Source organism: Desmodus rotundus, chromosome 11 (assembly GCF_022682495.2).
Source record: "Desmodus rotundus isolate HL8 chromosome 11, HLdesRot8A.1, whole genome shotgun sequence".
Taxonomy (NCBI): Eukaryota; Metazoa; Chordata; class Mammalia; order Chiroptera; family Phyllostomidae; genus Desmodus; species Desmodus rotundus.
Window position 1 is genome coordinate 21,275,506 of NC_071397.1, and position 14,548 is coordinate 21,290,053.

Genomic DNA, 14,548 nt, shown 5'->3' on the forward strand with positions numbered 1-14,548 from the left:
TGTCCCATGAAGACACAACAGATCATTATAAACCATTACTGTTTTCAACCCCACTTCCGATGTTAAACAATCCAGTATAGACAGGGAGGTTGAGATTCTGACCAAGTTCACAAGCCAGTGAGGCAAAAATTAGAGGCTCTTGGCTCTTTAAACTAGGTGGGGCCAGCTCCTAAAATCCTTCACTGGATGAAAACTACAAAAGAGCTTTTAAATACCCCGCCCAAAGGAACAGAGGGTGGAACATCTGAGAAATCTCCAAAGCTGGCTAAATAAGACTAGCATTTTAGGATTTAGCAGCAGAAAACAATCAATTCAGTCCTAAGTAAACATTTGGAGAAGCCTGGAATGGAATGCTAGATGCAGGTAGCCTGAGCTCAGGATTCCTTTGCTCTTACCTAAGCAAGTATTTCCTGAGAAAGGGCTATCCCCACTGGCACTGTGTTAACTAACAGCAGTGAGGAGGGCTCAGGGTATGAAATACTAACTACTTCCCTGTGTCCTTCACCTGATCCTGACTGACAGTTACGGAGGACAGACCTGGACAGTCACCCAGAAGTAACAAGCTAGAAGACTGTTCACTCACTTTCATTTTGAGAGCAAGACTACCAAAGCAGGAGGTAGAGGAACATGTTTAAAAAGAAGAAACATAAACTTTCTTGACACAGGTTAGATTGAGTTAAAAGTCTACCAGGTGCTTTAGGCAGTAAAGAAAACTAATTAAGTAGATTACTTTCGATAAACTTTATTTATTTTTATTTTTTAAAGAATTTATTTATTTTTAGAGAGAGGAGAAGGGAAGGAGAAAGAGAGGGGGAGAAACATCAGTGTGGGGTTGCCGCTCATGCACCCCCATCTGGGGACCTGGCCTGCAACCCAGGCATGTGCCCTGACTGGGAATCGAACTGGTGACCCTTTGGTTCACAGGCCCGCACCCAATCCACTGAGCTACACCTGCCAGGGCTCAATAAACTTTAAGAGAAAAGCATGTGGCAAAGAAGAAAGCAAAATCGGAAAATAGGTTTTGTTGGCGAAGCACAGTTCAATGACTCTGAGGGAAGTACAAAGGTTTACATTAAATTGTGACTGGCAAAAATTATATTATTATGTATAAAATAGTATTTTGAATATTATGATATACATTATTTTATTACATACGATATACATTATTCAAAAAATCGCACAAAAGCATTGTGCAATTTCCTGTGATGTTTCTTTAATTCTTATCTCTAAATCTGTTTCTAATAGGTTAATTTCCCAATATACTAAAGTCTTCTAAGTATTGAACACCAAAATTAAATTAAGCCTCTGAATCCATTCCCTTCTTTTTAAGGTTTCACCCAGGAGAAAACTTACCCACGAGCTGTGGTCTAGGACCCTCCCTTATGTCCTCTTATGTCACGGCTGACAAACGAGCACTGACAAGGTAACTAAATGCTTCCTGTCTGAGTACCACCGTCAGGGGCAACTGTATGTGTGGTCCCAAGTAGTCATCATCCCTCTAATGAGTGTGCCTTTCCAACACGGTCCTTACTAAGTGTCAAAAGACACATCAGCACATTCCTTAGCATATGTGAATCAAATATTTTCCTCTTCAGTACAGGTTGAAACTGCCCGTGTTTAATCTATACAAAAGGCAACTTCATAGGGATCAACCTAATACGTAAGGGAAGAGCGGTATTTCTGTCCTAAGTCACCTTTGCCGTGAGTGAGGGCTTCCTTGGCCACTCTGTTTAAAATTGCACACGTACAATGCTCCACTCGAGCGCCTACTGCCCCTCACTCTCGCTACCACATTCTAATCCATGTCTCACTTCCCTTCTTTAGTCATCACTTGCTAACTTATCACAACGCACTTATTTACTTTACTGCTTCTCTCTCCCTGTTCCTCCTTTCCCATGAAAACACAAACTCAGTAAGGAACTCAGCAGCATTTTTACCTAGAACAATGCCTGATCCACGGCACCTGGTTTCATAAATATTTGTCAAATGGCCAACAAATAATGTCTAAAACATCAATAACCAGTTAACTAGGATATCCTATTAACATAAATAAATAAAGTCACAAGTTCAATTTTTACTCTCATTAATATGGAATGTGAAACACAATACAAGAGGATCACTACCTTACCTTTTGCTCTTGTATCTGGGCCTTCACCACCTTGAACTCGGCCGACGGTGGCTTCTGATTGGCCACGAGCTCCTCCGTGTCCACCATCCAGCTGAGCAGGGACTCCAGGGCATCCTGGAACCTCCCACAGTGCAACAGGGCCTCCTGCAGCTGGGCCGCTCTCTGAGCCACCTGCCAAGTTCCAGTTTTTCCAACTTATTTACTTGCTTAAAACAATGGAATTTGCCCACCAGCCACCACTTTTCATGTTTCTCTCCCCACCTGGTCACAAATTTTCTTTTCCTTTTTACTTAAAATCTACTCAAAGCACTGATCGTGGACAGGACAGGGGTAGAAAGGCATCATACTCTAGCAAGTAAGCCAAGAAGATAAGGTTAGCATCATAAACAGTCAATGTGAGAGGCAGAAACCTTCGAGAGTTTGGGAATAGCCAATGCCTTGATGATTAGCCATGAATGATTCAAATATTTTAAGGTTAATGAAAGAAATAATGCATTAGTCATTTTTATTATTATCCCTGGGATTCATTTTCTATTTCCTGCTGATGAGTATCAGGGATAATGATAAAGTGACTAGCATTAAAAAATAACTAGAACAACAGAGAGAATCAGAATTATGTTTTGCTAGGCAAAGTAACTATGAAGTATCCAATGAAATCCTGCTAGCTCCCAGCTCTGAGTCCTCTTCGAACAGACCAGGGGCTTTGTCTTCTAGTAAATGGAGTCTCTGTGTCTTACAATACCCCACTGCCCTTCTCATAGACCTTTTTCTTTGGGGCAAAGAAAGTAGTTGGCAAGATATTTTAAACACATGGAATAGATTTTCACCTGCCGCTGCATTCCAATTGTTTTTAAAGAGCACTACAGTATTAATCAGACTTGAAAGAATGACGAACGTGGCTTTGAGACCTGACAATGCCTAAGATTTCGACGCAGCGAACATCTGTATACAGATAACAGCCACTGCCACCAGGCAGGCTCTGCCCGCCGACACCGACTTTCTGATAATGTACGCTGTGCAAAGACCTGCGCTGCACGTCCGCATTATCTCCTTAAGATGCCAGAGCACTATTTTCCAGTGTTCTCCCTCATGGGTCTATTTTTTAAAAGGTCGGATCTATACCTGACCAGTAAAATAATACTTGGTGCTAACAGTTCATAATGAGGGTGGCAAACCCTTACTTAGTCCAGGGCTGACAGGCAGGTACAGTTGTTCTCTTTTCCCCTGCACGGGGTGACTTGTTATGTGCAGTGTGAAAGTAGTCGTTGACATTGGAAAATTAGAAGATTTCACATAAAGAGTGAGATTCCCAGGCTCTTTTGAAAGTAAGTGCGACAGCGAGCACAGACCCCTCCACGGCAGAGATCCGCTGGAGCTAAGTAGCTACTGTGCCTTTAGGGGTGTGTGTGGTGTCTCAATACAGGTCAATGTCATGGGCCACCTGCCACCACACCTGCGCTATTGTGTGTCTATCACAGTCAAGATAATGACAGGGAGAGGCCCTGTTTCATCCTGTTGGATCCCTTCACTGGTGTTCCCTAATGAGCTCTGTAGGCATCTGAGTTTGGGCCATCCAGTTTACAGCCATATAAAATGTGGGCATGTCAGGGAAGTTCGGCTACTGTAAATATGGCTCATACTGACAACAAATGCCAGTGAATGATAACAAACAGAAAAGACAGTGAAGGGGATGAGAAAATTACCTTTTTATTGAGAGTCTTCCACCTCGTGTTGACATCGTCCAGGTCCCGCTCCAAACCCTGGGTGCTGGTGCTGTTAGCAGCGCTCTGAATGAGGGCCTGCCCCAACCAGTTTACTTCTTGCTGTGTAACCAGCAAGGGTTCAATCTCTTCTTTTTGGAATGCCTGCAGTTGGAAGAGCAATAATCATAGGACTGATATTACCTAATAACCACCAAATATAAACATTTATTCAGTGATCAGATAGCAGTTATTAGAGATGAAGATAATGCCTGTTGCCTATTTATGTCATAGCAACCTTATTAATAACAGCCAGAAAGCAAAGTAAATATAAAGTCATAACACTTATTATCAAAGCTATTTGGGAATATTAAAGAGTAATAGTTTAGGTGCATTTAATCAAATTACCTATAAAACCAAGAAAATAGTATACGTCCTTTCTTTACTAGTGTGTGTCCTTTCTTTACTGTTTTATTATAATAATACTAGAAATTTCCTATCATTACAGTATAACTATGTTGTAAAAATGTATGAAAAATGCAAAGGAACAAAATGATAAGATGGGCCCAAGCTAAGCCCGGTTACTGGGCAAGGACTCTTATAGGCTCTTCTGAGAATGCCTACTGTTAGCTGGCACTAAAGCTGGAGACTCAAATTGGATGTGAGAATCACTCACAAGATGATGAGGTAAGCCAGGATGCCAATCTATGGCTTGCCAGAGGGGCCAAAACACAGAGACAGGAAAAGAAAAATGATATAGGCTGGCCCTGCAGTGGCATGGATCCCTATACATCTAGCCCCATCCACGTCTATCAGGATGCCAATGGGCTTACAAGAGGCATGGAGACCTCCCCCCCCAGACCTGATCACACGCATGGCCAGCCAGCGACTCTGCCTTCACCGTCAGCAGCTTTCCAGACCCCCCACTCCGATTCCTCATCCCATCCAACTGACGGTCCCCAGTTGCCTGTAACTGTCAACAGATCTAACGTGTTAGGGCAAAATGCAAGTTCCACGAAAGCAGAAATTCCTGTTGTCCTTAAAATAGTTTCATGCCCGGACCTACCACAGTACCTAGCATGCAGTACGTACTTGCTAATTATTTGCCAAATGAACATCAGTACAGAAAAATAATATTTATGTCTTGGAAGGAATGACATCTACCCCCTTAACAGATAATACTGTGGGTAGATCAACACTTTCAGAGATAATACAAATGTTTTTAATGCAGGGATTGAAGGATGCCATAAAGAAAATAAGTTAATTTAGCCTGGAAGGAAAGTTTCAGCTAAGATATTGAGGTAAGACAAGGTCTCGGGCTCTGAGTCATTAAACAGTAGGACACTATATATCAATAGTCCAAGTAAGTAAGCAATTGAACAGAAATGTATGAAAACATAACAAAGGCAAATATCAAAACAGTACTTGATAAAATTCAGGCATGGTGTGGAAAATAAGTTTGAAAGACGCAGAGGATGGGAGACACAAATTCTCCAGACTGTGCTGGTCCAAAGCCCAAAAAGCAGGACACTGCCGTGTTATTGCATGAATGAGTAAATTAAGAAATAGCAAACAAACAAGTGACCGTTTCCTCCAGAAGTCCCCTCCTATACAGACAATTTCACACTGGACAATTATATCTATGTAACAAAACCATATGTAAAAAATCAACTACTCATAACCAAAGAAATTATAAGAATTCCCCAAATGACTGAGGAAAAAAAGTAAGTTTTCATAACTTTTAAAAAGGCATCAATTTACTTAATAAGGCAATAGAAAGTTGAGACAAGGTGGTGAAAATAGAATTTGGTGCTGTATTATGATTCTATTTCTTTTCTATACCGCTTTCTAAGTTACTACTTCTAGGAATGAATAGCTGTGGATATGTTTCACTACTCACAAAAAAAAAAAAAAAGAAAGAAAAGAAAAGAAAAGAAAAGCAAGGCGGGGGTTGGGGGTGGGGGACTGCTACATTCTTAAGCCCAAGAACTTGTCCGGTATATAAAGATTCAGGGAAAAGTTCTAGTCTGCCTCTTAGAGAATTTCCAGGACCAAAAAAAAAAAAGTCCTAATAAAATGTTGTAGTAAATTGCCTTACCCTCTTACCTTGGTTTTAAAGAAATTAATCTTAGAGTTACATATCAGAGTAGATCTAGGTAAGTCTGCAGTACTTTTCTAAAGTTCTACAAAAATATACTAAGGGTTAAAAAAAGATTACTGAAGAATCTATATGCTCCTAAGAGCTTCATTACTTTCTACAAATAAACTGCAAGATCCTTTACATAAAGAAGTACTTTGCCAAGCGTTTATACTAGCGTGTCATTTAAAGCATACTCAAGGAAAGGGCATCGCTCATGAAAGCAATTATTTCATGGGCTGAGGAGAGGAACTTTGCTAATATTGTCCAAATTCCTTATCTCTCAGTGGTAACGAAATGCCTATCAAGAGAGACTTTCCCCTAATCACAAGCACACAAACACAGAGAAGCTTAAAATAAAATACAATTGCCTCTGAGGCAAAGTTTACCAGAAGAGCTTAGTAGAAGTACCAAAATAGCTGAACTTCAGTCTAAGTGGGAGGGGAAAAATTACAGGCCTGACAAACAACCTCTACTTATTACGAGGCTGCACCCTCTACTTTCTTACCTCATTCACCACTCACAGAAAGCTAGGAGCTATCAAGATTGCAAAATGCAGTACAATGTAACTTCTCTGTTTCCACACGCAGAGCTACTGAGAGAAAACTTTCAGCACGTTTTAAAACGTCCTTAATTTGAATAGAGTACTTTGCAGACCACAACAATGTAATATTGTGTTTGTACCTTTATGACTAAGTCTGTTCAAGCTTAATAAATCCCATGGAGCTGCCCTTAAATGGCAGCGTCTGAAACCACAATTTGTGGAAAAGCTGAACGTTCACATAAATTCACAGTGGAGGCATTCGAAGCGACGGCAAACAGCCTCCATCTGCACAATCAATAGCAGGACTCTCTGCAGCTGGGAACAATCATTCTCAAAACCGGTCCCTAATTAGTTTGTTGTAATGATCAACTTATCAATATCTGGCATCTTGCAGGATGCCAGTCACCTCCCCCCCCCACCCCAGCCCCCGAGTAAAAGACTGGATAAGATCATTATTAGAAACACCAGTGACCACTTGGGAACAGAAGCACCAACTTCTGGCATTGCAGGGTCTCAGGTTTGCATTAGTTACCTGAACTGACTGAAAGCCATTACAGACTGTGTCCAGTACTCCTGCCTGGGCCCTTGTTTTTCTGGGAGCTGCTTTCTTTCTCACTGCTACAAATTTCGGGGAGCACGTCATACGTATCACCTCCATCTCCTGGGCAGAAAGAGGTGCCTCCACTTCCTCTTCAGATGCTATGCTGGATTCTTCTGAATTGCATGGTGTTAACAGTATCGCATTTTCTTCTAAACTTCTGCTACCACAATCTGTGTCATCTCCCCCCAGATCTAAATGAGAGAACCCTAAATCCTCAGGAGAATCTTCCAAAAGTTCCCTACTTTGGGCTGTGATTTGGAATTCTCCACATGTTTTCCCTTCTTCTCCGGCATTAGAAATACACACCTTTTCTCCATCTCTTGGCATAATTAATGGGTCGCACTTAACAGTGCTCTCTTCCCAATCATTCTGCAGGCAGGAATTTTCACCAGGGATTTCCCTCGGCCCATTTACACCATTCATTCCCTCTAGTGGAGAAATACCATGTACAATCATTTTGAAGTTCTCGTCAAGGTGGGCACTTGTACATGAAAGCAATGGGATTTTTTGTTCGCTAATGGAATTGACAGAAAAAAGTGGTGTATGTTGTTCCGCTATATGAACATCTTCAGCAGCAGACAAGTTTGTGGTGCGTGACTGGTCTCCAGTTAAAACGCCCTGTTTTTCTTCCCTTTCTGCTGGAGGGCTACATAAACCAGAGTCATCCTCCTCCGACGTGAGAGAATGAGTCCCCCACCTGCACTTGCTGGCCTTGGTAACAGCATCTGACACATCAGTAGGTTCAACAAAGGAGCTTTCACTTTTGTTTACATAATCCATAAAATTGGCTGGGACAAACATTCGCCAGGACCGTCTGTGCTCTTTCTTTTCTGCGTGAGATTTGGCCTTGGGTAATCCTGTGGTTCGAATGATATCGCTATTTAATTTGAGGGCATCAAAGATCATCTTTTCATCCAGTGTGTGAGCTTCACGACCTCTCAGCTCAAACCCACTGGAAGAAGCAAGGGCACCGTTGGAGCATAAAGAACTAACATCCAGTGTCCTGTGACTGTAGGGTAAGGTCCGATCTGCAAAATGCCTGGAGGACAGGCTGCCTTTTGAACCAGAGTCTATCTGTTCATTCAGTCTAACAGTATCATAGATCGACCGCTGTGGGACGTAACAGTCTTCGATATTTAGGTCCTCCTCCTCTTCACCCTTCCCTACACATGGGGGATTCTGACGTAAACAGTCTGGTCTGCTGAGTGGCTTCCCCATTTTGTAGAAAGTTAAAGCAAATATTGCAGCACTTGAAACAGAAAATAAGAAATAAGGCAAAGCATCTTTCACAAAAGTATACTTCTGAACAGAACTATAAAGTGTCTTTAGCATAAAGACACATGCTCAAATAATATACATTGTAACAGATGAGGTGTTTAAGGTCATCATCAGTGCATCAGTCTAAATGCAACTATCCTTTTAGCTGGTAGCTTTCAGAGTGATTCTAAAAAAATAAAGTGCATCAAGAACACAGAGCAGAAATCTCCTTCCTCCCCCTTCCCCACCCCGAAGTTCCCTTTCACATAATCCAAAACACAGAAAACACACACCCACAAACAGACACTTAACAGTGGCTCAAACAATCAGAACATTCCATTGTCAATCCATTTCCCTTTTCAGTCTAATTTTGCATCTGAGATTTCCAGATTAAAATTCCCAAATGAGCAAGCATTTTAACATCTGAACGTTAATTCAGGCAGAGCTCTGGTTAACTGTAACCCACTTAAAGATGGCCTGCAAAACTTCATCTCCTTATAAATAAACCATCCTTTAGAAACTTAAAAGACAAACACAGGGACCATGTAGTGTTCAGATCAAGGCACAGGACAAATCATCTGAGAAAAATAAGTCTAATGCTGTAAGAAAGTTAAAATTTTCTATTACTTTTTTGGGGGAGTAGCTATAAATAATCTGAATTCAACCGGCAGTTTTTCTTCCCATATTAAGCTTCTTCGAGGCTAGTCAGAACTACCCAAAGGAAAAAAAAAATCCGGCTTTGGGACGGCCAGGCCAGTACAATCCAGCAACTGTTTAAAGTAAACAGTTTAGAAAGCATGGTGTTCTATAAACTCTCCTTTAAAAAAAAAAAAAAAAAAGCCATTTTCCAGGGTCTTATCTGATCTTCCTTAAGAAGGCTTATTCCACCTGAGGCGACGGCAGCAAGGAAGAGCTCCGGGTTCCCTCTAAGGCACAGGCAGCGTCATTCACAGTCGGGCTGAAAACCGAGACAACTCTTCTCTCCTTTGAAACTGACCAACGGCGGCCGCAGTTCGTCGTTCATTTTAGCTGCGGCTGGAGAGGCAGAGGTGGCGGCGGCGGAGGCAGAAAAGGAACCCCAGCAGGGACCTCCTGCGCGGTCCCCCGCTCCTCAAGGCAGTGCGGTCCCCGGCAGGGCGGGCATCCTCCCAAGCCAGGGCGCTTCCAGGAAGGCTCGCTCTCTGCAGGCAACATCGGCTCCGTCCCTTTGCCCGCCGAGCGCTCCGAACGCGCAGCTCCCCGGCACTTCGCTGCTACGCCCTCCCGTGACTTAACTTCGCAGTCATCCTCCCTCTGACTCCGTGCCTCCTTTCGGAGCGGCGAGCGCTTTCAGGGGGAGGTACCCAGAGGCCGAGAGGCTGCAATGCAACAGCTTGGTGGTGACATCAGCGCAAAGCAGACCCGCGGGGCAGAGAGGCCGCACGGGTTCCGAATGGCCCCGAGCTCACCACCTGGTTCAAAACAGGAAGGGATTCGCAGGGCTTGCACGGGCAGAACCTGACACCAGTAGCTCCGCGAAGCAATCATTTCTGTGAACATCCGGTGACCGTGCTCATTTGAATGTTAAGTAGGGAGAGAAAGAGCTAACAGGTCCCCATCCTTCCGTTGGAACCACACTCTCATACAGTTGCAGACTCTGCGTAAATAGGATCTGCCACGCGAAGTGCGGATCACTTTGAAGTCCTGTTGTGTCATTCTTTTCAAAGCCCGAGTTCAAGTCTAACTGTTCTCCAGAGTAGATTATTTCTATGGCAGGGTGCCCTGAGCTCCGCTGACATGAATATTAGTAGTTACTAATAACCATGCAGTCCTCTGGAGGTTACGAGATCAAGGGTAGTAAGTGACTCCAGATATTTCATAAACCAAACCGCATGCACGGATTTTTATCTATTGAACAAACACTCTTTTAAAATACTGTTTGAAAACAGAATCAAGCCAAGCCTTAGCCTTTGGGGGGAAATTAATACTTTTATTTAAATAAAACAAAATTTATCCATTCTTTATTTTACTTAAATAAGCAACGTTGCCAGAGTAGCAGATAGAGTTATAAGTGAGAGCAGATTGTCTTTTCTCCATCTCACAAAATAATAATTTGAACATAAGTAAAACTACACTGACCCCAAGTGAAGAAGGTAGTTCTAGCCAAAACAACCCTCTACTTTCTCTGATACTTTTACAGAAGAAATGTGAGTTTTGAATAATGAGAAAACATTATTCCAAAACTACTTTTATAACCCTAAAAATTAAATCTTAAAAAAAAATCTAGGGGTGGGGAGTCAGGGGGTGGAGGGACCAAGCAAAAAGGAGAACTCACTCATGGACATGACAGCAGTGTGGTGACGGCAGGGCTGGGGGTGCCGGGAGCAGGTTATAAGGGGGATAAACGGTAATAAAAACAAATACAATAAAACATAAATTTTTAAAAGTCTATCCATAACCAGAACTCTGTTAAATACTGTAACACACCCATTCAACAGTTATTAGATACAATTCAGTATGTGGTTGTCAAGTTGTTAAAATGTATATGTAGCCATCTGTAAAGAAAAAATAAAATATCCAACAATAACACAATATCAATGCCCATTTTTCAGAGACAAGAAGTGAAATATTTCAACACGCACTTGATCCTGTGGTGTTCGAGCGTACAGGTTGTTCTGAGGTGCTGATGGTAAGAGCCAGAAAAACGTGCACACAGGTTGCCATGTTCGAACAGTTGGGGTTGGGCACTAGGCCAGGAATCAGTAGAAACTAAGGGTTTCACTCCCAACTGCCACTATCTTGACATGTAGCCCTGGAAAGCTACTTATTCATGGCAATATTAATAATTACGTTTCCATGAAATGTGGATGAGTGCCTTTCTCTAAACATTCTCAGATAGGCACACAGTCACAGAACTTCTCATAGGAAAGAATGGCCCTAATTCAGCCCAACTTACACTCTAACTCTGAATCATTCATACAGTATTATTGTAACCATATGTAAAACTAAGAGCAACATGTAACCTCAACCTCATTTGAGGTGGATAGTACATTTTTCAAACTACAAAGCTAATTCACCCATAAATTCAACCATTCATCAAATAGTGCTCACTGTCTGCCAGACGCCATGGTAAGCACTAGGTAACACATACAGAGACCAAGTGCCACTGCCCTTCCACAACTTACAGTGCCACGGAAAATATGAATGAGGACGTGGGCAGTTTAGTGATACAGTTCAGAAGGAGGACACGCTACGGAAAATGTCCTCTAGCTGATTATGCTTAAAGATATGCCATTTTCTTAAAAACGGAATTCCTATTTTATTCAAATGATTTCGACTAATTTTATTAATCATAATCCTAATACACTCTGATTCAAGTTAAAATTTGCACTATTATATCAGTATTTATGACAATTACATGTACATATACATAGATGTATCTTGTTACCTGAAACCACATTCCAAAGATGTATCTACTAGGGAATATGAAAGAGCTCGTGTTTAGAAGAGAACCAAACTGGTTTATCTTTTCCTCCCAAGTTTGGTTTATACAGCTACTTTAACTATTATTGTCTTTGATATTAATAAAGTCAAGGTTTATTAAACTGTGTTCAATAGTAATCACGATGTTTAGATCCCTCACATTTTCACAGGAGAAATAGACAATGAATAAAATGAGCAGTTTTTCTGAACAATTGTCAACAGTATTATCTCATAAAATGTTAAATGTTCTCAAAACACTACTTTGGCATAGTCTACCAGATATGATCTAGGTTAAGGGTCTTCTAAAGGCAGATAGTTGATTTGGGGCAAGTGCACAAATACTATATGAAATATAAGCAAAATAGCACCACTTTCTCATTTTATATTTCTAAAGTTCAGTTAAATCCTTAAAAGTGAAGTTCCTGAAAAATCTTACCACTAAGTACAACGGTCCCCTTCATAGAAATGTTAAAAGGCTAATTTCATCAACTGAAACATGTAGGTTTTAGAACTGAAAGATTGGAGATATTAAGAAAACCAATGTGTAATAAGTAGAAAAATGTCTGCATTTATAAATGCAACATTATTCATAAACACTGACAAAAGTATCCTGCTGGCCAAATGCTCCTCAAATCTGGGTTAGAAACTAGAGATTTTTTTTCTGTGTGAGTAAAAAAACATAGGCCTTAGGAACAACCATTTCTCTTATTCTTTCTAAAACAGGCCATTAGCTAATGAAAACTGAAAGCATCCTATATTTTCCGTTTTCAAACAAATAAACTTCACAAATGGCTAAGAGAGTTTACAAAGATATTCATCAGATAAATATACAACAGCTACTTACTTTAGTGGAAAATAGTTTATACTTACCAGAAGCAGGCTATTCAGACCCCACCACAAGCGCAAACAAATTCAGAAACTCTTAATAGATTTATTGTGTGCTCGTGATGGGAAATATCTTTAATAAGCACTTGCTATTCTTCCTGTAAGTTACTACAATACTACTAAGACTATGTTTTCCCCCCCATGTTCAAAATATTGTTCAGGTGCCAGTGGATAAGAAAATACTCTATGTAACACGAAATGATTCTATATGTAAACATTATTAATTGAAATGTATGCATATATGTATACATAACTTCTAAAAGTTGATTAAACAAAAAGTCATCCAGCAAGCAAAACCAATATACATGTTAATGACCTCATTTAATTTCCTTCAGAAAAACAAAACCAAACAAAAACTGAAAACACTTCTCTTATTAAAACCCTGACCAAAAAAGGAATCTTGAAATTAAGACAAAGATATGGAAGGAAGAGGAAATGAGCACAGACATTTTCTCAGGGAATCCTGGTTCTTCAACATCTCCAAAAGCTTTTCGCTTAATTTACAATCACAGCCCTGACCTGTCCTAGGCTATCACTTCATGGTCAAATTAACAACAAAGCAAATCCTTCTCTCTCTCTCACACACACAGAGACATATACACACCTTTAAGCAACTCTCCACATCAGTGAAATAAATTATGTAAGTATCCTTTTATCTAAGGGAGGTCTATGATGACAGGAGGTGCTCTGATGCTTTGGTGGGGATCACTTTAAATAGTAATATAGGATCATCCTGTTAACAACAACCACAAAACCATTTAAAAGATCTGTTATAAAATCTCTGGCTGGAACTGCCCTCAGAACAACCTATTTTTATTCCTCAGGCTTAGACAAAGTAAAAGAAGTTAAGAGAGGCTATCTACCAGAAAGAGTCACAGCACTGGTTAGCAGCAACAGTGGAATACACAGTGCCAAGTTCACTTTTGACGGCCGTTTCGGAGCGGTGAGTGTGGTGGGAGAAAGAGGGCGCCCATCTGTTACACCTGCCCTGGGCAGGCGACAATATGAGGTATTATTACTACACAGCGGACTGACTCCACCTCTTAGCAGCTTGAAGTGGTCTCTGCTTTGGTGGGGCTTCTCTCTTGTCCGTCTCACATGATAGCCTTTCTTTCCAAAATCGTCAATGCCACTTTGATATAGCCGATTAAACAACGTGACCTTCCTGCAAAGCCCAGGCATCAAGTTACAGTTTCTGTAGTGGAAATATTTTCACTTTTAAAAATACTAGAAGAAGGTATAACACAACCTCCTTGCTAATTAATGTATTCTCATTGACAAAAATCAAGTCAACTAAGAATTTTTTTCCCTAAAAAAACCCTCTTCTGCAACAGCTTTTCTAATTTCCCCCTGTTCTCAACAAAACAGTGAGCGATTCATCACTGACCTCTATATAACAACATGGTCACACTTAAAAACCACTATTAAAGCATTTGTTGGGCAGTTTAATTTAATCTTTAACAATATGGTGATATCACAGAGGTTGCTTTAAAATCATTTAATCAATAGCTTAGTAAGATCCTTGCAAGTAATTTATTTCAGCAACACTATTCACAAATAGAGCTGAAACTGCCCGGCTCCTCCAGCCCCAGGACACCTGGCGTTTAGTTTACTCAACATCCAAAGGGTGGTGGCAAGTGAGGTTAAACAATGTCTTCACCTGGGCCAGAGGCAATTTATTACAGTATAATTAAGCATGTGTTCTGGTCTTTGTGGTTTCGACTTGGCTGAAAAGTTCTCTGCTCTGTATAATGCTATTCCCATTTTGAAAATAAAAAAAAAATCTTCGGTTCAGGGAGATTTCTACCAGTGATGTTTATTTTTTGTGGGAACA

At 40.9% G+C, this 14,548-nt stretch overlaps 1 protein-coding gene across 14 annotated transcripts in view; it reads right to left on the reverse strand.

Moving 5' to 3' along the window:
- Positions 1-14,548, reverse strand: part of DST (dystonin) — a 422,554-nt gene that overhangs the window by 74,448 nt on the left and 333,558 nt on the right. For all 14 annotated transcript variants that reach the window (XM_053913661.2, XM_053913670.2, XM_053913655.2 and 11 more), the window contains 2 exons: positions 3,832-3,993; positions 2,129-2,299 (listed from right to left, as the gene is read on the reverse strand). In XM_053913661.2, the coding sequence (XP_053769636.1) occupies positions 2,129-2,299; positions 3,832-3,993 (333 nt within the window). The remainder of the gene's footprint in view (positions 1-2,128; positions 2,300-3,831; positions 3,994-14,548) is intronic.